Consider the following 23,473-nt stretch of genomic DNA (forward strand, 5'->3'; position numbering starts at 1 on the left):
AATTCCCCGGAGCCGTGTGGAGCACTTTTATGATGGATAGATGCACTTTTATGGACTTCAAACCAGAAACAGCCATTCACTGCCATGCTTGGAGAGCCAGGACATTTTTTTAATATAACTCCGATTGTATTTGTCTGAAAGAAGAATGTAATATACCAATACTAATACCGATTACTTGAGGGTGAGTAAATCATGGGCTAATTTACATTTTTGGGTGAACTACCAGCGTAGGCTACTGACAGGTTTCCTGTAATGAACCAAAAACAGAGCGATGCTCAACACAATCTTTATTAATCAAACTCAAATAACTGGAGGTGAGCCGTCGAGCTCTGGGCTGGGCTCAACCAAATAGTAGAGAGAATAATCGCAAGCCAGGCAATAGTCAGAAACCAGGTCATCAGTCTGGTCAAAGGGGAAAGCAAGGAGGAGAGTTAGGCAGGTGAAAAGTCAAAACCTGGGTGAGCGGCGAGCTAGATTAAAAGATGAATCCAGGTCCATGATTAGTGACAGGATTCAGTGGTCATTAACAAAGATCAGTCCAGACTGGCAACCGAAGCAGGGGGAATTCCAGAAGTATCGAAGCTTAAAATCGAGACCGGGATTGGCAGTTTACTGATCAAGGAGTTCAGAGAGTCAGAGAATCTAAAGGAATAACTGGGCAGATGACAGAGTCATGAGAGAGAAACTCCAAACAACAAGACCAATAAACTGGTTAACTGGTTAACAGCGAAGGGTACGCGTGTGAAGCGTATTGCATACAAAACACACTGGCAAGGGAAAGAAAGAAAACAGGAGATTAAATAGTGGAGAAATCAGAGAGAAAATAATAAGAGATAGTGTGAGTGGCCGCCATGTGCAGAAGCAAAACAAAAACATAGTACAACATAAAGCTTAAGTATTTGCATAATTTACTAGTGATGCACCAAATGAATTTTGGAGGGCCAAAATCCAAAAACAACAAATTGTCCAACTGTGACATTTAATTAGCGCTTCTCAGATGATGCGTTTTGGCTGTGTCAGTGTGTATTCATCCACACAATATGGATAAGATACAACAGGTAAACATGTCAGCTTTGTGGACGCTAAAAGCCCGTTCACACAAAGAACAATGTCCACACCAATGCATGATATTGTTCTGTTTATTCTAAGCACACGCTACAGTTTCCGTTGTCTGCCGCAAAATGCTCAAGCTCTTTAAACAGGATGGATTCTGATTGGCTGTCAATGTTTTTATTGTTCATCAGCTGGAAAAAATTATTCAGAAGGTGATTAAAACTATATATCAATTCTCTGTGCCATTATTATTATTATAGTTGTGGTGTGGTCTCTGCTATTATTTTATGTTTCAAATTATTTTAAAACTATATCTTTATCGTTATCATCATTGGTGAGAATGAGCCTTTAGGCCGAGATGTGATTTCCCATTGTCTTGTATTTTAGTCCTCATGTTTGCAATGCTTGTTGGTTGTGTCTTGGACTATATTTTGCTGTTCCATATTCCACGTGCCAGGTCAGTGTTTCAAGCCATGTTTATTGTTCATGTTTTGTTTTACATGTTGGACCAAGTTTATAGTTTATATTTCATGTTTTTGGATTATTACCACTGTAAATAAAACTGAACTTGGATTCTCTACACCATCGTCCTTATCTGTTTAAAAAAATAGGCTTTTTGCTGAATGTCAAATGAGCAAACAGGAAAACTGGTTTCATCGCATCCACTTGTTGGGAAAAGTGTTAACGGCAGCATGAACTGATGGCGATATATCTGGACAGATACACTTTACATTGGACTGACTCTGAGTAATATTAATTCACTGCATGTACTTACTATAGAGATAATGGTTATGGTTTAGTTTAGGGTTCTTTACTTTTAATTATGCATAGTTTACTGTTATTACTGTATTAAGTACATAGTAACGTGTAACTACATGGGCTTTTAAGGTATTCAGCTAACCTAGCTAGTTCTTTTTATTGTTGGTGTTTTATTCGAATTAAATATCTAAATAGTGAGAATTTTTTTAGCGAGATCTTTTTTTTTTAGATGTCAATCTGCATATGCGATGCACATCGGTTATGCTCATTTTTGCTCGTTCCTTTGAAGGTATGAGGCTTGAGTAAAACGGCTCTATATTTAACGAAGCACATACAAAAGACATGAACCGCAAGCGATGCAACCTGTTATATAGAATACAGAAGTTTGTTGCACTGAGCATAACCCCCATTACTGGTGAGAGTGAGCAATGCAAGAGAATGGCACCGGTGAAAGAGCAGAAGATGGATGAGGTTAGATGGTGAGGAGGACATTAATTAAAAGCAGTTGAGCACAGGATGAGTAATCTTAATTATACATGCACCATGCACACCAACAACTGCTTTATAAATGAAATGACTGCTTCATATGCACTGTGCTTGATATAATTAGTGTTTATTAGAAGATGCACAGCTCTGTTTTAAGATTAAACCAAGGAATCACTGTGGTTTATAAAACAGGTCCAAATAATTTTGGTGTCAGTGCAAAGTCAAAAAAGCATAACTTGCAGAATTATCAATGCACTGTGAAGGGGGTGTTCACAACACATGTTTTGCATTTACATCTGCCAGTACATTCAAGCTACATGCACCGTATGTGTTCCCTGGCAGCCTTGCAATTGCTAGTGCCATCCTTTAACAGTTGAGATACATGAACAGATGTGAAATTAAACATGTCTTCATTCTGTCCATCATACCATTGTACTAAAAGTGATGGTCTGAAGCTGTGTGTGTGGTTTGAGCATGGGTTTGGAGGCCAGTGTTTAGCTGGGTTAAGTATACTTCTCTGTGTGAATGGTTAGTAAACGAAACCTTATATCACCCTTGGGCAAAGCCAGCCGTCTGTATTCTGTCATTACTGTCAGCCACAGACCATATAATGTGCGCAAACTACCATCTAGACACACACTAGAAATTATTACTCTGGTCTTGCACTAAACTACATACACATCACTCAATTACATGACAAAATCAGTCATACTGATTCAATGTAGAAACGGCATTTTTCCATTAAATGTATTTCTCCTGTAATGTATTCAGTGTCCATTTGTGTCCTGGTATTCCCTACTGTAACGTACTGCTTCAAGACTTAAATTGTTGAGGATCCAAACGCAGCTTTATTGAAGGGTAATCCACAATCGTAGTCAAAAACAGGCAAAAGGTCATACACAGGCAAGCAGTCCAAACAGGCAAACAAGGCAGGAGAGACAGGTAATCCACGGAACAGGCGAGTAATTCAAGACCAAGAGACAAGAAACCATTGAAAACGCTCAGAAATGCAGTTATACAACAAACAAGACTTCGCAGTGAATGACTGAGATAACCAGGTTTATATAGGGTGTGGTAAACAGGGTAATGAGACACAGGTGCATGTAATCAGGGATGATGAGGAGCAGTGAGTATTATGGGTAACGTAGTCTGTGGTGATATGGCAATAGTCTGAGGTGGAGTGCCCTCTGGTGGACTACACGGGCACTCTTACTGGTGATCGTGACACCTACGTTATGGGGACCAAATGTCCCCCCAAGTATAGTAATACCAGTCTATTTTTTTGGGTCCCCACGAGGAAACAAGCTTATGAATCTAAAATAGCAGAGTTTTCTGTGATGGGTAGGTTTAGGTGTAAGGTTAGTGTAGGGGGATAGAATATACAGTTTGTACAGTTAATGTCCCCATAAAACATGGAAACGTGTGTGTGTACAGGTTGGCTATACTTGAAAGCAAAAATGGTTCAAGAATGGTTTGAGGTGTTGACTTGGCCTCCAAAATCCCCAGATCTCAATCCAATCGAACAAACAAGTCTGATCCTTGGAGGCTCCACCTCGCAATTTACAGGACTTAAAGGATCTGCTGCTAACATCTTGGTGGCAGATACCACAGCACACCTTCAGGGGTCTAGTGGAGTCCATCCCTCAACGAGTCAGGGCTGTTTTGGCAGCAAAAGGGGGACCAACACAAAGGGGGTCATAATCTTATGCCTGATCGGATATATACAAATTATTGTAATATATATATATATATATATATATATATATATATATATATATATATATATATATATATATATATATATATATATATATATATATATATACCATTAGGTTTGATAAAGATGGATGGTGTATGGTCATTGATTAGGCAGTGAACACTGTTGTTCGTCTCTCTCACATTTAGACGTGTTTGTGTGTATCCTGAGTTCAGATGACCTGTTCCAGCATGCTTTACCTTTAATTACACACTCTAATATGTCTGCTTTGTGTAGTGGCTGGAGAGAGAGTGAGCCAATCAAACTCCTCTAGACTTCTGTTGCTAGCTAGTCGTCTGCACTACGTTAGAGTGTTCTGTAATGGTTTTGAACCCCCATAACCCCAAACCTCTTTCTTTCTTTAAGACATTTGTACCCCGTGTTACATTTGCTCTATCGTTTTTATTTTGTTCCAGAGCAGTGACTCAAGATAAATGCATGTGGTCTACTAACTTAAGTTTTTTGCCTTTCTGCTCTTTTTCTCTCCTTCCGACAGTCCTCCTCAGATTAATTAAGAGTAATATATCAGTCATTTTGATCATTTTAGACATGACTGGAGGGAAATTCACATTAGCAGGTTTCTCTCCCACGTTTTCTGTCTTTCCTCTCTCTTTCTTTTACACACAAAGACACATTCTTACTTCAAATGAATAAAACACACACCAGTTCCTCTTTCTCTCCTTCCATTAGAATATGAATATTTTGATCATATTAATAACATTTACCTTCAATACATATAAGTATACTTAGTTGTTTCCAAGTGGTTTTAATTATTAATTTCATAGTGTTTAAAGAACATTTTTGTAGTAAAAAGTTTTTGTAGCAGTATCTGTATGTATAGTGTGATATTTATTTATTCATTCATGGACATCTTAAGAGCTGAAATGAAAGGCATACCTTCTACTCAGAAGATGAAGAATGAGAGAAAGAGAGGGAAATGTGGGACTGGATTTAGACTCGCAGCAATAAGAAAGCACAAGCACGAGAGAAAGAGATCCTGTCCCTGCTGCGGTGGCTTTTCAAAGCGTGTCGCGAGCAGACACTGATTTCCACTCAGCGACAATAAAAGTCAGTGACAGCCGCCTCTCTAAATCCTCATTGACCTGTTATGTATAATGGGCTTTACAGAAGGACTTGGCTCTGAGGATCTTTTCTCACATTGAGGGTTTAAAGGAGGAACAGTAGACCATGATGACATGGAAACAAAACTGTGTTCTGCAAGTTGAGCAGTTTTTCTTCTTTCATTCTCACTTGGGTTGTTTGGCAGAACAGGGAATAGATTAGACGCTCACATGAATGAATAGATGTGTGCTGGGATTATCAGAGCAACACATATAAATAAGATTGAGTTCTGGAAATAGGATATGGTGTTCGGTAGGATTTTTTGAATTCTAAATGAGATCCCAATAGAGGAGTATTGCATTCTTGAGTATTTTGTTTAGCACTGCACAAATTGTGATCTAGACTATGCAAATCTGTCAAACTGACTGAGAATGCTTCCTCTAATAGAATTTATCTGCATTCAAGTTTTTTTTCAATGATAGTTCATCATATGTGCCAGTCAGACACTCTTTGTAATGTATATCATCCACAGGAACAGTGGTACAGGATGAGACAAACCCTGGTGATAAAGGAGAAAGATAACAATGAAATATGAAACATGAAATGGGTCTTTATTAAAATGATGCTGTTGTGACCTCAATAGACTATGCTATGGACGATGTTTAAATAATTAAAAAACCCTCTTTAGGTACTGTCTCACCAGTGAGCCTAACGTTTATTAGGCACATACACTACCTTTCAAACATTTGGAGTCAAGAATTTTTTTTTTTTTAAGACACTATTTTTGTTCAGCAAAGATGCATTAAATTGATCAGAATTGACAGTGAAGACTTTTATAATGTTACAAAGATTTCTATTTCAAATAAATGCTGGTCTTTTGAATGATCTATTCAGAGAGTCATGTATAATGCTTTCTACAACGATATTAAGCAGCACAAGCATATTCAAGCATATTTGCATTCTCAGATGAGTTTTAAGTACAATTGGTTCAATCTTTGTCTCAAAGTGAAATATTTCTTTACTTTAAATGCGTGTCTTATAAGATAAGGAACTAATTACATTTTGTGTCTCTGGAACAAGAGCACAAAGCAAGTAAATGAGGAAGAGTGTGAGATCTGGTTCAGGCGAGAGGAGCTGCTGCATGCTAATCAGAAGTGTTTGATGGGTAGACAGAGAATTGAGAATCATTTTGGGGTGCGTTTCCCAAAGAAAACTATGGTAACAAGTTCTGTCGTTACCAAAAGAATTTAATGGAACTTGCAACCATAGTTGGCTAATGATGCTTTTGGGAAACATACCTCTGGCTAGTTTTTGTTTCCGCCGTTTCTCTTACTGCTACAGAGCGCTCAAGTCTGTGCATGCATATTCTCCAGGATTTTTTTTTCTGTATTAAAGCGTTCACTGTCATTAGACAAAGACTAGTCATCTCTATATGCAATCTGATGAAATCAATACAAGTTGTTGAGGCCTAAACTTATTCTCCCTCTCTCCTCTCTCGACCTCAGCTACTAAAAATACCAAGATTTTGACTAAACTTGAACAGACAACCGCCGCATTGAACTTTTAGTTTAGATTAAGCTGGTGTTCGCAGGACACTAACCGACATTCCAGGGTGATTCATTGGTCTCTCCTTTTTGTTTCTTCTTTTTCCCCTTCTTTTTGTTTAGTCTGCTTAATCACATTATGAAGTGTGTTTGATGATTCCCATTTTGGCTATTCAGTCGTCCTCATTTCCAGCTCACATACTCCCATCATTTCTCACATCTTTATTTCCAGTGAGAGGACTAGAGAACAAAGTAAATAGAAGGTTTAATTAAACTCTGATCACATGAGTCTTGATTTGCATAAGAATTTGGCCCTGAGTATGTGGTTGTGGGTGGTAAAAGAAAGAGATTAGGCACATAAAGAGTGATATACAGACCACAGAAGAAGAAAAGCAGACCGGGATGGGTTGAGTCTCTTGGCTCGCAGTTGCAACCTTTTCTTCACCTTTAAACTTTGACTCTCACAGAAGCCATTTGCTGTAACATTGTAACACCATCCCTCAGTTTAACAATAAACTAAGTGTCAAGAGTACACTGGACCGTCTGCTTTATTACAGTTAAACAGGCTCATCTGAAAAAAAAAAGATGTTCTCATGGCAGAGTGAGAGAGGGAGAATAAAGAAAAAGTGATGCTTGTGTCCGTATAAACCATATCAAAAGGCATAAATGTTTATGGGTGATGTCTTGATCATGAGAGCCAGTAGTGAGACAAATTAAGTTTGTCTGGATTGGATTTGATGTAATTGAGCAATGAAACTGATTCTCATGACCTTTGTAAGCTTTGAAGAGGAAATACAGATTTCCCCCCCCCCTTATGTTGCATGTTTATACTTTTGATTGTTGTTTTGTGTTGTTCCAGGAGCTGCTTATTCAATTCTTCAGGGATGGTCACAGGACGATGTTGTCACAGTAGAGCTGCTGAGGAGGAGACGTTGGCTTCTCCAAGAGGCGCTTCCAATGGAAAGTAACAAAGCCAGTCAAGACAGCTTGAAGCCTGAGTCTCAGGATTTGCCTGGAATATTGGCTGATGACGACACAGACAACAGCTCCCAAATAATGGTAACCTTACTGTAAACTGTAACATAAGATGAATATTCCCTCATATATCAGTCATACTGCGCTGTTGTGGTCACTTGAAAAGCATTGCCATTAAAATAATAAGGGGATGTACAGTAATATATATTATAATTCTATAATAACAATTATACGAACATTTGTATGCATTTCATATTGACAGCATTGTTATTTATTTTTATTTTATTTCAGTGATTATGTTTAGCTTTAGAGCTAGGCTTAAAGGGTTAGTTCACCCAAAAATGAAAATTCTGTCATCATTTACTCACCCTCATGTCATTCCAAACCCGTAAGACTTTCAATCATCTTCAGAACACAAATGAGGATCTTTTTAATGAAATCTGAGAGATTTCTTCCCCTTCATTGACAGTCCAAGCAACTACCACTTTGACACTTCAAAAAGTTCATAGAGAGATCATAAAACTAAGCCATATGAATTTAGCCAATTAGTCAAAATTTCCTGAAGAGATATGATAGCTTTAAATGATTTAGAGATTTCATTTAGGCTTTTATTTACATTTAAACATTCATGTTATGATAAATGGAAACTCAATCCTGTTTTCTTAACGTGCGAGAACCAATGAGGTTCATTCTTGTGTGTTACGCAGCACATTTGAGCTTCTGCAAGAACCAATGAGGTTTGTTCTCACACGTCAAGCAAGTACGGTTGAGCTTCTGTTTATGTTCTCTGATTAATGTCTATGTGTATCTTCATTTGTGTTCCGAAGATGAATGAAAGTCTTGCCGATTTGGAAGGACGTGAAGGTGAGTAAATGATGACAGAATTTTTGGTTGAACCCTTTAAAAAAACTTAAAATAGAAAAAAAAGAAAATGTTTTTTTTATATATATTTTAAATTGTAATAATAATTTACAATATTACGTAATTTTACTGTATTTTTGCTCAATATATGCAGCCATGGTGAGCATACAAGACTTCTTTTAAAATAGCTTACCTATCCCAAACTTTTAAAAATTGGACTAGGGAAGAACATTTGAGTTCTGAAATAGATCAAGTGTGACGGGCATTTGGGTTTTGGTTTTGGTCAGCTTGTCAAGCAGTAACTTCAGGTAATGAATTGTTATGAACATTTTAACTTGTTTTGTACCCTGTTTTTTAATGCTCTCTCTCTCTCTCTCTCTCTCTCTCTCTCTCTCTCTCTCTCTCTCACACACACACACACGCACACACACACACACAATCTCTGAGGGAGAACTCAGTTGAGTGAAAAAAGGTGTAGTTTATTTGCTGCGAGAGGGAATTAGAAAGAGCGTGCGCAATTTCGGGTCAGGTTCATCCCACTGAAAAGTCGAGGATATCTTACACTGCAAGGCTTCTTTTGGTCAGGCACATTCACCAGGCATGATTTAGACCAGCCAGGACCAGCATGGAAGTTCAGCAGGGTGAGCATGAGAGACCATAAAAACAGATAGAAATGCTGTCAAGCTGACTGCACAAAGTTACGGGCTGTCAGTCATTCAGCTCTGGGGTTTGACTTCCTCTTACGACAGTGTTCTTGGTTCATTGAGATTTGGTTTAACTGTATATTCATTTGTACACATTTCTATGTGCCATCCCTGCTCAAAAGAGTGGAGCTGGAGTGCTGGTTTCTGTCATCATTTACTCACCCACATGTTATTCCAAACCTGTTTGAATTTTTCTGCTGTGGAACATAAAAGAAGATATATCTAAATAATGCTTAGTGTATTTTTCTTTTTTTTTTTTACAAGTCAACAATATCCAAAACAGTTTCTGACATATTTCATGATACATTTTCCTTTGTGTTCCACTGAAGAAAGAAAGTCACACAGGTTTGGAATGACATGAGGGTGAGTAAATTATGACAGAATTTTCATTTTTAAGTGAACTGCCTATAACCAGCAAGACTTCATGTCAACCAGTTTTATCAGAAAGTCAACCCAAGTTTTGGCTACTGCACAGCATGCTGGTCCACAAGCACAACCTGCATTAACCAGCATAGAAATTTTTGCTGGTCTGAGTTGGTCTTAGTGGCTGCATCTGGGATAATAATACTCTAATGTGCACAGAAAGACAGAGAGCAGTTGTACATCGATCAATGTGATCATTATATCCATATGAAAAACAACACAAGATGAATTATGTGCACATGTTTTCAGTATTGAATTAGTTTCCCACATGATGATTTCATCAAAGCACTGCGAGTGTATACAGTATGTATTTGCAAATTTTTTATGTCCACTGGCTGTTTCCTTTGATGCTGTTTTACAAGGTCTGTGTGATAGAGTTTTAGTGTTTGAACTCCTACCAGCTCCTGTATACAAACGCATTCCTGTATAAGCATGCATACACACATACACCCATACACCAGGTGCATCATTTATTTCACACACACTTTATTTTGTGTTTCAAAGGCTTGAATTTCTATTGCTTTTTTATGACATGGCCTCAGGCTTTAGTTTAGGCTTTTGTGTTTTAGCTGGTTTTAATTTCAGCTCTTCTTGTTTTGTACTGTATGAGATTAAACTGTCAGAGATTACATTTCTTATTATTCATATAGTTCCATACTGAATTCTAGAGTGCCAGGCTGTTTGATAAGATGCTGCAAACATCTATGAGTTTTATCAAGGGTTTTTGTCCTTGCTCAGGGTTTTTCAAGGGTTGCCTTGCTCAGTAAACAGCAATAGATCAATTCAGGGTGATTCATTAACGCTCTAAGAGGGTCATGTCCAGTGGGTCTTTCTTTTTGATTATTAGTTAATCAAACATCATGTCTTGAACTCACAAAGCACGTGTCCGCACAATATAAAAATAAATGGTTCACTGTAATGCTCTCTCTTTTAATGGACACACAGACCTTTTGGGACTTTAGCTTATTCACCGTATCCCCCAGAGTTAGATAAGTCCATACATACCATTCTCATCTCTGTGCTTGCCATAACTCTGTCTTACGCACACACTGCTAGCCTAGCTTAGCACAAACACTGGAGATAAACGGAAAATGAAAAGTTGCGATTTTCTAGGCCGATATGTCTAGGAACTATACTCTCATTCCTTCGTAGTAATCAAGGAACTTATTACGCAGCGCCTGAAAGTAGTCTAACTTCCGTCAACATAACCAACGTGACAACCTGCTTGCACAGAGAGTACTGGGGACTATTTTCAGGTGCTGCGTAAAATCATTGCGCCGCTGCACCCATGGTACGGCTCCAAGTTCCATGATTATTACGCAGGAATGAGAGTATAGTTCCTAGCCAATTTAGCCATATCGGTCTAGAAAACAACAACTTTTCATTTTCCGTCGGCCTTAGTACACGATGTAACTATACACATCACAACATGTAAATAGGAAAATGTTGGCATTATTTTGTCACTTACTGAGCAGTAGGCTAGCTGGAGCCGTTTACCTCCAGTCTTTGTGCTAAGTAGGGTGGCCATACGTCCGGATTTTGGCCAGACAGTCTGGATTTTAAGCCCCCTGTCTGGCGTCCGACACAGCCTCAAGCCGGACACTTATTTGTCCTCCTTTTTGAAGTTGCCATGAATCGGCCTATAAAAACCCACTCTAGAATCTTTATTGGGAAGCAGCAGCATAGCGTATAATGCCGTAAGATCTCTTGTCAAACAAATGATTGGCTGAAAGTGGTGTCAAATTAATATCTGATATATCATTGGTTAAAACGTAAACAAGCCTCCACGATGTGCGGGCTACGTCATATCATAGCGTTAACATAGGATGTCAGACGCTCAGACCTCATTTAATCTGGAATGGACAAAAGAGCATGAATTTATATCAAAAAGTAGTAGAGACGCTTTTCATGGATTTTGCACACTGTATCGCTGTGAAGTGGATGTTAGTAGTCAAGGGAAAGCCGCCATTGACCGACATGCCAGCACGGAAAAACATCAACTTAACCGACGAGCCCCAGGTAGGCTACGTCTTCCCTTAGGTCATTTTTTCAAGAAGCAAAATCACCTCAGGATGACAAAATTTCCACTGCAGAGCTTTGTAAAATCTATCATAATCATGCAGTCAAGCATCACCAGTCATACAGAAATACATAACCAAATAATCTGGCACAGTGCCAGAAAACATTACATTTCTGGACTTCTATAAATAGCAGAAATACATAAATAAACAAATAATGAATGCGAAAAATAAATTAATAAATACACATATCAGTTCTTAAAGAGCTGCTGCAGAGGGTGAACTTTTTTGTTAAGAGCTGAAATGTGTATTCATTTATTTTTCACATTCATTATTTGTTTATTTATGTATTTCTGTTATTTCCAGAAGTCCAGAAATGTTATGTTTTCAGGCACTGTGCACTTTGCAAGACAGGTTCCTCTCAGTGGTCAGTTTTTGAAACAGACATCACATTGTCTTGAATAAATACAAATACTGTGAACAAACACTTCTTTGCCTCTAACACATAGGTCTACCTCAATATATATTGTAGATCAAATGGTCTGGGTACGAATAGAGTAGGCTATTGCAGAATCACTGTATCATGATACCATTGATATGATCTACAAAATTGTATTGTAGTTGCGAGTACACCAGAATCCTATGCAATTATTCTTGCCTCACTAAATTCCGCAAAGTGTCCTCCTTTTTGGTGTTATGGAAATGGCCACCCTAGTGCTAAGCTAGGCTAGCAGTGGGTGAGTCAGACAGAGTTATGGCACGCACAGAGATGAGAATGGTATGTATGGACTTCTCTAACTCTGGGGGATGAGGTGACTAAGCTAAAGTCCCAAAAAGTCGGTGTGTTCCTTTAAAGTGTCATTGTAATAGTGTAATTATATATTTAAGTACTGAGTAATATTAATTAACTACATAACTACAGGGTTATGGTAGGATTAGGGTTTGTTTTAGGGTAAATTCCATGTAACTATGCATACTTTAGGGATAGTTCACCCAAAAATGAAAATTAGCCCATAATTTACTCACCCTCAAGTCATCCTATGTGTATATTACATTCTTCTTTCAGACGAATAAAATTGGAGTTATATTACAAAAGTCCAGGCTAATCCAAGCATTAGAATTGGATTTATAGCTGCTCTGTTTTTGAAGTCCATAAAAAGTGCATCTGCCCATCAAATAACGTGCTCCACGCAGCTCTGGGGTGTTAATGAAGGCCTTCTGAAGCAAATCGATGCGTTTATGTAAGAAAAATATCCATATTTAAAACTTTATCAAGTAAACTTTCGGCCGACCGCCTTCCCTGTTTAATATATGGAAAAATTGTTGAAAGTTCCCCTGCTGATCGAAAGACTAACACGACCAGGTCCGCTCGTCATGACTTCACGTACGCATCTTGAGTTTTATTTTCAACATTCAACACTTTTCTACAGAAGGCGGTCGGCCGAAAGTTTACTTGATAAAGTTTTAAATATGAATATTTTTCTTACTCAAACGCGTCGATTTGCTTCAGAAGGCCTTTATTAACACCACAGAGCCGCATGGAGCATGTTATTTGATGGGCAGATGCACTTTTTATGGACTTCAAAAACAGAGCAGCTATAAATCCAGTTCTAATGCTTGGATTAGCCTGGACTTTTGTAATATAACTCCGATTTTATTCGTCTGAAAGAAGAATGTCATACACACCTAGGATGACTTGAGGGTGAGTAAATTATTGGCTAATTTTCATTTTTGGGTGAACTATCCCTTTAACTGTTATTATGACAGTAAGTACATAGCCTGGATGCCAGCCGAATTTAGCCCCGCCCACAATTTTTTTTGCTCGGGCAATTCGGTCTGGACTCGCTCCATAGAGGAGTAATTATGCCCGAACAGAAGCTGTTCGGACCAATGAAATTGTCAGGGCGGGCTTTAGACGATGATGGACAGATGATAAACAGTAACATAATCATCCACGTCATCGAAGGCTCTTGGGTTGAATTTGCTCTTATCCTAAACGGAGAACTTGTTCGTATATGCATTCACCTTCACTATTTCTCTCAGAAACGATGATCGTGTTGGTAAGTACTCTGTGTATCCTTAAATTATTTTATTACTGGCAAAGATCGTTTACACTCATCTTTTTCTTGTAACGTTACTTAATCCAGCGTGCGTGCAGACAGGGTTTCCAAGTGTTTTTGCAATGTCGCGCACAATTGCTACTCAAAACTATAGCCCAAAACAATAACTTTCCGGGGGGTTCTCCGGAAAAAATGGCGTTTGGTTGGCAAAATATGTTATTTTGGCAAGGTTGCCTGCTAAAATTCGCATTCCTGGGTTTATATAATCACATAATTGGGGTCGCTTCAACCCGCGAACATGGAGAAAAACACGGACTTGGCAACACAGTGCAGTTGAGTTCTGTTGACATTTGACAAATAACGTTATGCGTCGCTCCGTTGCTCTGATTGGTTGTGGGTCTATCCAATTGAGGTCTTTCCTGGCTCGGTTGAAACACGCCCCATAATCAAAGCTCAATGGAGCGGTACCAGACTCATATTCTGACTAGAATTGAGTATGGCCACGCCAGGCTAGTAAGTACATGTAAGATGTATAACATATGTGACACTGTAAAATAAAGTGTTACCAAATATATTTTCAGCCTTTATGCCTTTATCATGACAGGAGAGTAGAGAGGGGAGCGGGACCGTGGGTTGGGACTCAAACTCGAGTCATGAATGATCATGTCACACTCATGGCCTTGGTCATGTGAGCAAGGGTTTTTGTCATGCATTATACTAATTGGTAGACAAAATATTCATTTTGGTTCGTTTTTAAAATCCACAAGTTTATAATAATAGGATCACTGATGATGGTCCTTGTAGAAAATGATTTGTAATGGTCAGTAAATTGAGGGATACAAGTTCCATGAGTTGATTTTCTTTTTGTGAGTTGATCGTTTTCTTCTATCTCAGTCCAAAGTGTTATGCTGTTGCTAATCAGCAGTGATGGGTTGTTTCTGCTGGCACTCAGATTTTTCACCCATTTGCTTGGCAGATGTAACTGGCAGACCTGTTCATTTATTTAAAATGTCATTCTTTTTGGAGTGTTCGTTTTTGTTTTGTTTTTGCTTATATATTGAGATCAGGAACATCTGATCGCAAGCATATGTCCGTTCACACACAGTACATACATCCACACTTATTTAAACACATATAAGCCTTGTGTCTCAATCACTTGTCTTCCCCTTTCTTGAGTCTTTCTATCACCCAGCTCTGTTGTGGTGAACAGAGAGGGAAAACTGGGCTAAAAGAACTCAGTTGACCTTTTCTCTGTTTTGATGTTGTCATATTATCCAGGCAGAGGCTAGAACACCTCTATAGACACGGCTGATCAACACCGAGCTCATTAAACCTCTCATGTCCCTCTTAAATATGTGGTCAGCACTGAAAATGCATACATACAAAAAAACAAACAAACAGAGATTGGCTCAGTCAGTTGTAAACATCTGTGTGCTCATGTTTTCTTTGAGTGTTTGGTTTTGTTTTTAATACTGAAAGACCTGAAATGGTTTTTGTTTGTGAATCAGAATGGGTTCCTGCCCCCCTGATTGTAAAAAGCCTGGCATAAGCAAATGTGTATTGTGTTGGGATGTTTATTCATAGTTTATTAAAGGGATAGTTCACTTAAAATTAAAAATGTATTTTGTTGCACACCATCATGCTGTTCCAGACCTGTATGATTTTCTTCTCAGCAAGTATCGTGTCCTTTTTCCTGACTGGCTGTCTGATATTTCCTTATAGGAAGACACAGATCATAACTACTACACCTCAAAAACCTATGGCCCCAGTGACCCTATGAGCAAAGAGTTATGGGTAAATATCGATCAGATGGACAAAGAGAAGGTGAAGATTCACGGCATCCTGTCCAATACACACAGACAAGCAGCGGTAAGACTTAAAACAAATTTTAATCTCATTTTATATGGCAAACACTAGATTATTAATATTTATTCATTCATTCATTCATTAGACTCAAATAGAAAGCAGGACACTTCTTTTAAAATGAAACTGGCAAGAAATGCCAACATTGACCAACATTCAAGTTGAGCAATAACTGTTTTCCATCAGCCGTTTGCATGTTTCTTACAAGAACAACACTTTGTATAGTGAGGTTTATACCTGTTTTTGTTGTTTCTGGACGAGTTGTCTGCTCGTGTCGATTATGAAAGAAACAGACCAAGTGTCGATCCTCAAATGCCACATTTCTCTGAAATGGGATCAGGTTTTGGTGTGGCGCCATCCCATTACTGGAACAGACTGCGATATCCTCACATTGCACATGCCAAACAAAAGAAACCACAGCGGACAAGCATACCATAGATTTAGGACAGAAGTCAAATTTATTAGCAGAGTTATGTTTGCTTTAGCCGACCACAGAATGAGTCCACGGGGTCCATCTGGATGTACACTTGCTATATGTTTTATTGTAATCACGGCTTTCTATCGTAATTTTATTTTGATTCTTCTTATTGTTTAGATCTTTTTATAATTGCAAGCTAAATTTTGTCTTATTTTCATCCTCAGCGGGTAAATCTCTCCTTTGATTTTCCATTTTATGGACATTTGTTGCGAGAGATCACTGTTGCAACTGGCGGTAAGTGAACTGTCCTCCTCCACGTGATGTATGCAGCACAGCCAATGATTTTCACTCAGGTTATAAGAGAGCGTCTGCCTGTCTCCATGCGATATGAGTATTATATGGCTGAAGCAGAACATATGATCTATATGAGCTTGCAGATGAATATATAATTGATTGGTTCTTGCTTGTAGGCATAAGAGCTTGACTGAGTCACAGTGTTCCAGAGGATCATGTTGTTTATCAGCTGTGAGAGGTTCTTCTTAATAACGGCTAACTGTGCATGCTGTAGATATGAAGGCATATGTGGGGATTTTTATTATGATCCTGGTTCATGTGACTCACTGGCTGCCGGAATGTTTCTGAGATGAAGCGAAGAGAGTGAGGGAAAGATAGAGAGAGAAAATCGGCATATAATTTCTCCCTATAATTACATCAGTCACTCTGTGGTTATGAACGGTGAAACACAAGTGATCTAAATTTCCCAGAGAAGCCACGAAAAATCATGTGCTCCTGTATCAAAGGTACTTTTCCTGCCTAAATAATACATAATAAACAGCACTGGAAAATGCTTGCTAAATTATTAAAATCGGATTGTCTGTTTAAATAATTATGCAAATAGCCCATCTTTTTGACTCCACCCACCATAGTCTGGTTGAGCCAGACACAATTACAAAAGAAACTCCTTTGGTAACTGGGACAGTGGTGCGGAGAGCAAGGACAGTGAATTTAGCTTTTGACTTAACAAACCCATTCAAATTCTCCCTATTCCCATCTCATATCAGCTAAAAATGATGTTTTTATTGCATGATGTTTTATAGTATACTACAATACACTGAGGGGCAAATAGTATCTGCCACTATTTGCGTTTGTTATTTATATTAATAAATGTTTTTGTAGTCTAATGGTTGTTTAGTTGTCATTGAGGCAGTAATGAAACGATAAACTCAAGTGATCATTGTTACAGATGTTTTAAAACCTCCCTTAGAAAAAAAGTACTGTGACAGTACAATGGGACAGTAGTTTAAAAAAGTTATTAATAATTATTAAGTTATAGTTTTTATTAAGTGTGCATATTGCTATAATATTCTTTTAATTATTTGTTTTTATTTTTTATCTTTGTGTTGTAAATAATAGTGAACCTTATTTTGGTCTTAGTTTTTTTTTTATTGAATCGAATTTAATGAGTTTTTAAGTGCTGTGTGTTTACAGAAAGTGGAGGTGGTCACCACAGTCCAGGTTGGCTGAATTCCTGTGGAAAGATTTGCATTGATTTAAGCAGACAAATGCTGAAGACGCATTTTAGATTATGTATGTGTGTTTGGAAGGTCCTCTCTCCTGTTTGTGAGTGGGATGGAAGGAGGCATTTATATGGCTAATTAGAGTATTAATCACTTTGGAGACAGGCCAGGGCTGTTTGCCAGGATGGATAGATGAGAAAGGAGGAGAGCACAGAGATTTAGAGGAGGAAAGAGGCGCACATGTTCATATATTGGTGCCAAAACAGTTTATTCATAAACAAATTGAGTGCCTTTATATTATTTTCATCTTGAAGATCACATTTTAAATGATTTTGTTAATGCATGGATATGAGTTGTAATGGTTTGGATTGTGTGTGTGTTTGTGTGTCTTTTCAGGGTTCATCTACACAGGAGATGTGGTTCACCGAATGTTGACAGCCACGCAATATATTGCTCCACTTATGGCAAACTTTGACCCCAGCCTCTCCAGAAACTCAACTGTCATCTATTTTGACAATGGTAAGAGACAGAGGCACTGGTGTGTGTGTGTGTGTGTGTTTGTTTTTGTGATTTATGAGGACACAAATTTGTATAATGAAACATGTATTACACTGGTATTACGACATTTCATCTCCTCATTAGCTTTAAAAACATACTAAACAATGTTTTATTAAACATGTAAAAATGCAGAATGTTTCCTGTGATGGGTAGGGGTAGTATAGGGGGATAGAATGTACAGTTTGTACAGTATAAAAACCATTACACCTATGGTATGTCCTCACTTAGATAGCAAAACAAACCTGTGCGTGTGTGTCTGTTTGTGTGTGTGTGTGTGTTAGAGAGAGAAACTGAGAGACAGAGAGTGCCCTATCTGACAGAATTATATAGTGAAAATATATAATAGTACAGGAATACCCAATATAAATCTGTCAGACCTACCAATCTTCAAATACACACACCCATCAAAAATATTGTGCCTCGACTTGCCATGAATCAAATGTGTCACATTATAGATCAGGCTATCTTTTCAAGATGCTGTTGATTACAGAGCTTTACAGGCACATAAATCAATAGCATTTTGAAAAGATAAGTAGAGAATATTTATATTAAATATACTATTGTGTGTGTATGTTTTATAGGAACTGCTTTGGTTGTCCAGTGGGATCACGTCCATCTTCAGGATTCTTATAATCTAGGAAGTTTCACCTTCCAGGCCACATTACACAGCGATGGGCGAATTGTCTTTGCTTACAAAGAGGTCTGATATAAATATATATATTTTTTCATTTCTTCCTCCATATGTCTTTCATCCTGTTTTCTATTTGTCTCTCTCACTGTGTGACTTGGCTCTTCTGTGATTACTTCCTGTTCCATCAGAGTCTGTGTGATTGTGTGTCACTTTTCAATTTTCCACTTACAAACATGGTCAGGCACCATGTAACGTCAAAGAGATATGTAACGATATGGTTAAGACTTTCCAGTTGAAAAACAGATCATGTGCAGTCAAATGTGACATACTTAAGATGCATGAATCACCTTTAGTCATTATGTAAATAATATTTAAATTTGACAATATTTATATTATATACATGCATATTTATAATGTGATGTATAATATAATAATAATAGTATGTGTAATCATTTTATGAATAAAGATTAAAATATGTATGGATAACTTTGCTGACAGAAATATATAAAGAGATATTGTAAGCCTCTAGTCAGAAGGCATTCTTGGAAATGCTGTTGAGATTTATTTAATTATTGCAAAGCTCATTCAGCCCGCAAACTTCCTAACTGAATTAAGCCTCTCCCTTTCTCTATGTCTGCTCTACTCACTTTTTATCTTCTTTCTTTCTTTCTTTCTTTCTTTCTTTCTTTCTTTCTTTCTTTCTTTCTTTCTTTCTTTCTTTCTTTCTTTCTTTCTTTCTTTCTTTCTTTCTTTCTTTCTTTCTTTCTAGCTGTCAAAATTCCCCTCTCAAGTCGATGATTGATGAGATAAATAATATGTGCTTTTATTTCAGGTCCCAGTGCAGATAGCAAAGATCAGCTCTGTCAATCATCCAGTGAAGGTTGGGCTGTCTGATGCCTTTGTGGTGGTCCATAAGATCCAGCAGATCCCCAGTGAGTGAATGTGATGCATTTATCATAACACCAGTAAACCATCTGCATTCTGTACGACAGGTGCTATTCAGAAAATTGGGAGTATGTTTGTTCTGACAGTCAGTTACTTCTGGGATGATCTCAAAGCTCCAATCTCCTCCCTTCTCAAGCTGTCTGTTTGTTGTCTAGTGTGCCAAGCAGCAAAAGTCTTTGATGTTGTAGTAACAGCGAGCCCAGCAGGACCAAACACAACTGTGCTGGAGAGACGAATTTAGCAGATAAATATGTCTGGAGTTGGGCAGTGAGCGAGTGTGGGAGAGAACAGGAGGAGATGAAGGGTTTGCAGTCAGGACATCATGAATGGAAGCTCATGATTTTTCCCGACAGCTTATTCTTTCCAAGTGTATGTGTTGTTTGTGACTATCTGCTGAGAAAGGGCAGGCTTGGCATCATCCTGTCTGTCTATTTGTCTGTTACAATATAAGCGAGAGAGAGAGTCAGCTCTGAGGGGAAGCAGAGAGTCTAGAATGAGATGAAGTGATTGAGAGTGGTAATAGCCTGCGTTGGTCTTGCCTCTGTTTCACTAATTAGCGTCTGGAGACTCATCAGGCCACACTGTTTAAGATGCATGTGCACACACATGCATATCTCCAGGCAATATCAGCATGCTACTAAGGAGTTTTGTGACACCCCATGGGCAAGAAATGTAATTACCCACAGGAAGAGAAACAGCCTTCACTGAACAAACTACAATTTCCTGTCTTAAAGTTTAGCCACTCTTTTATGTATTAATATACCAACGATGTAGGTTTGACCAAGGTCAGACAGTTACTTCCTCAGCTGCAGACAGACACACACTCATGTTATCAGAGAGATTTTACCTTACCGTACACGTTCAGCCAGAGGCTGACACATGAAAAGCCATATACAAACAAACAAATACACATTTTGGTTTTATTCTATTAGAGATATAGGTGATTCTATTTTTTATATGGAGGTGACCCAACACAAACCTGTAGATATCAGTAAAGGTCAAACAAAACATTATTTGCATTATTTTTGAGTCCGTTTAAATAACGAGGACCACTTAAAAGGTTTCTCTAAATTTGCAGGGAGATTTTTGAATTTTGAAGTATAAATCTGTACACATTTACATAGAAATCTTGCTACAGTATCCAGCCTCTTCCCATTCTAATTCAATTTTCCATTTCACTGCTTTTAGGTAATTGCATCTGTATGGGCTGTTATATCCATACATGGATTTGATCCAGTGTGTGTGTGTGTGTGTGTGTGTGTGTGTGTGTGTGTGTGTGTGTGTGTGTGTGTGTGTGTGTGTGTGTGTGTGTGTGTGTGTCAATAATGGGTGGCTTAACTTTAACTCAAAGATTAGTATATACTGAATTACCTTCAGATGAAGCACATCAAACTAATGTTATTCAGTACTCATACTCAGAGACTATAATAACCAATGTAATGTAAGAGTAATACATGTTAGAGATGCACAGAATCTCAGGAATCTTTTTTTCAAATGAATTAATTAGTTTAGTAAACACAGCTCTTTTTTGGAAACTATTTTTGGAAAAACATTTTTAAATATAATGTTCACAAACTATTTCACTACAGTAATCATACATCTCAACGAAAGAGCATTTGATACCTTTACATGCATTCAGTGCACTCTGCTGCCTCATGCAGTTGTCCTCTCAAATGTGAGTTTTTTTCAGTTTCAGACTTGATACCAATCTCTACTGACCACAAACAATTTTACTAGTTCTTTTACAATTTTTTTTGTCAATGATCCACAGCATTTGATATGAAATCAAATGTCTTCATCTATTTGTGGAATGAATGAATTGAGTGAATTCATGTCTTCTACAAAGAAAACAGACTAAGACAATTACACAATTGTGGATAACGTCTTGTTTGAAAGAGCATGTGGCTCTAGAGGTATCCACCTCATGACACATTTCAGTAAAAAAAAGAAGAAGAAAAAATTCTGCATAAGTGTGCACTCCCTGCAGTAATCAGGTATGTGGCTGTGTTCTGAATTAACTAATCATCAAGCTCATGTGAAATAGTTCACACGTGTCTTCTCTTCACCTGAAGTGACTGATTAACTTAAAATAAATTTCAGCCATTCTTCTGACATCATCTTGGTTGCATGTGTAAATTCATGTTCCAGTTATACTTAATGTTGACAAATTTTCCAGGTTCAATAAATAAACATTACTTACACTATCATAAAACCAACAACCAATACAATTCTATTTTGTTTGTTTTTTACATTATCAATGTAAGTATGTTATTTTTATTACGTATAAATCTCATTCTTTCAATCTTCATTTATTCCAAAGTAATAACCATAAGAATGCAGTAAATAAATGTGTGAATATCTTATTTGTACTCATCTGTTCTTTTTAACCTCTTAAACTCTGCGGACCCTTTAACACGGCTAAAAGTGATAAACATTTAAGTATATGTTGTCTGAGCTGTAATAAACCCCCCCCCCCCCCCCCCCCCAAAAAAGAGGCGCTTTTTGATTTTTTTTTTTGGTTATAAATTCCTTTTTGAAAGTGTATAACTCAGGCCTGTATAACTGCAGACAGTACACCCCCTGTACACATATATACTGGTATAAATGCAATATCCCTGTCATTTTACAGAAAACTCTCACTTAAAACACTTCTGAAAGTGATAAATATATGTTGTGTGTGATATAATAAACATATAAATATAAAAAAAGACAAACAAAATAGGCGTTTTTGATTTTTTTGGTTATAAATTATTTTTTGAAAGTGTACATCTCAGGCCTTGTGTGTTCTAGCACCCTACAGTTTTGGTTGTTTCCAGCATATGTCAGCAAACACTGGAAAAAATTATTTAATGACACTGGGATATTGCATTTATACCACTGTCATTTTTCAGTTTCCAGTATTTTCTGGAATCTAGTGGAAACAGCCAAAGCTGTCTGCAGGGTGCTAGAGCAGACAGGGCCTGAGTTACACACTTTCAAAACTGAATTTATAACCAAAAAAATAAAAAAGTGCCTCTTTTTTGGGGGGGTTTATTACAACTCAGACAACATATACTTACATATTTATCACTTTTAGCAGTGGTTGTATGTGCAGGTACCACTGTATTGGAAGCTTTTCAATTTGGGTAGGCCAAATCCAGGCGGAAATCCCAAAAATGGTCCTAGAGCATAAGCAGTCTTTTTAACTTGTTTTCGAATCTTCAATCATCAAAGCTCGGTAAACACTACAAGTGCCAAAACGGTCACAGACACAGGATGTATCTAGGCTATTTTCATCAAGCTGATTGCTTTCAAGTCATTTCAAGTTTGATTTGGACATGACATAAAGTGGTGGTATCTAAGTGAGTTGTTCACTTTTTAAGTAGTCTTCCCATTAACACTATTGTTTATTAAAACAGGCCTAATTTCTTATATAGAATGTGCATGAAAAATCAGTGACGGATTATTGTGTGAACAGCGCAATAAAAAATAATAGTGCAATCGAGCCATTGCCTCCTCTCGTGTAATTTTTCCCCATTCTTTCTTAATTTCACCCACCAAACACAGAGCACGCTTTATGTTGGGGATATGTTAAAACTCAATAGGCTTAGGGTAGACAAGGGAGCTTCCCTTCCCTCCCCTTGTAACTTTAACCACTGCTGTCACTGTATAAGTCCCTTCTTTTTCTAAAGTAACACTGTACAACACTTTTTAGTACGATTTGTTTTTGTACTGTGGATGATTTTCTCATCCAATTTTTGACAAGGTTGACATTGTTAACATCAAGCAGCATAAAGGACTGTTTTTGTACAACTAAAATAACTGGAAGCGGCTGACACCTTTCCATTAAAAATGGCCATG

The 23,473-nt window shown here is 37.7% G+C and overlaps 1 protein-coding gene across 1 annotated transcript in view; it reads left to right on the plus strand.

The window, feature by feature from the left end:
- Positions 1 to 23,473, plus strand: part of plxdc2b (plexin domain containing 2b) — a 61,851-nt gene that overhangs the window by 20,406 nt on the left and 17,972 nt on the right. The window contains exons 2-7 of the mRNA XM_079846199.1: positions 7,520 to 7,719; positions 15,424 to 15,570; positions 16,207 to 16,276; positions 17,896 to 18,018; positions 18,639 to 18,757; positions 19,521 to 19,620. Coding sequence (XP_079702325.1) covers positions 7,520 to 7,719; positions 15,424 to 15,570; positions 16,207 to 16,276; positions 17,896 to 18,018; positions 18,639 to 18,757; positions 19,521 to 19,620 — 759 coding nt within the window. The remainder of the gene's footprint in view (positions 1 to 7,519; positions 7,720 to 15,423; positions 15,571 to 16,206; positions 16,277 to 17,895; positions 18,019 to 18,638; positions 18,758 to 19,520; positions 19,621 to 23,473) is intronic.

The sequence above is a fragment of the Gobio gobio genome (assembly GCF_949357685.1).
Source record: "Gobio gobio genome assembly, chromosome: 2".
NCBI lineage: Eukaryota > Metazoa > Chordata > Actinopteri > Cypriniformes > Gobionidae > Gobio > Gobio gobio.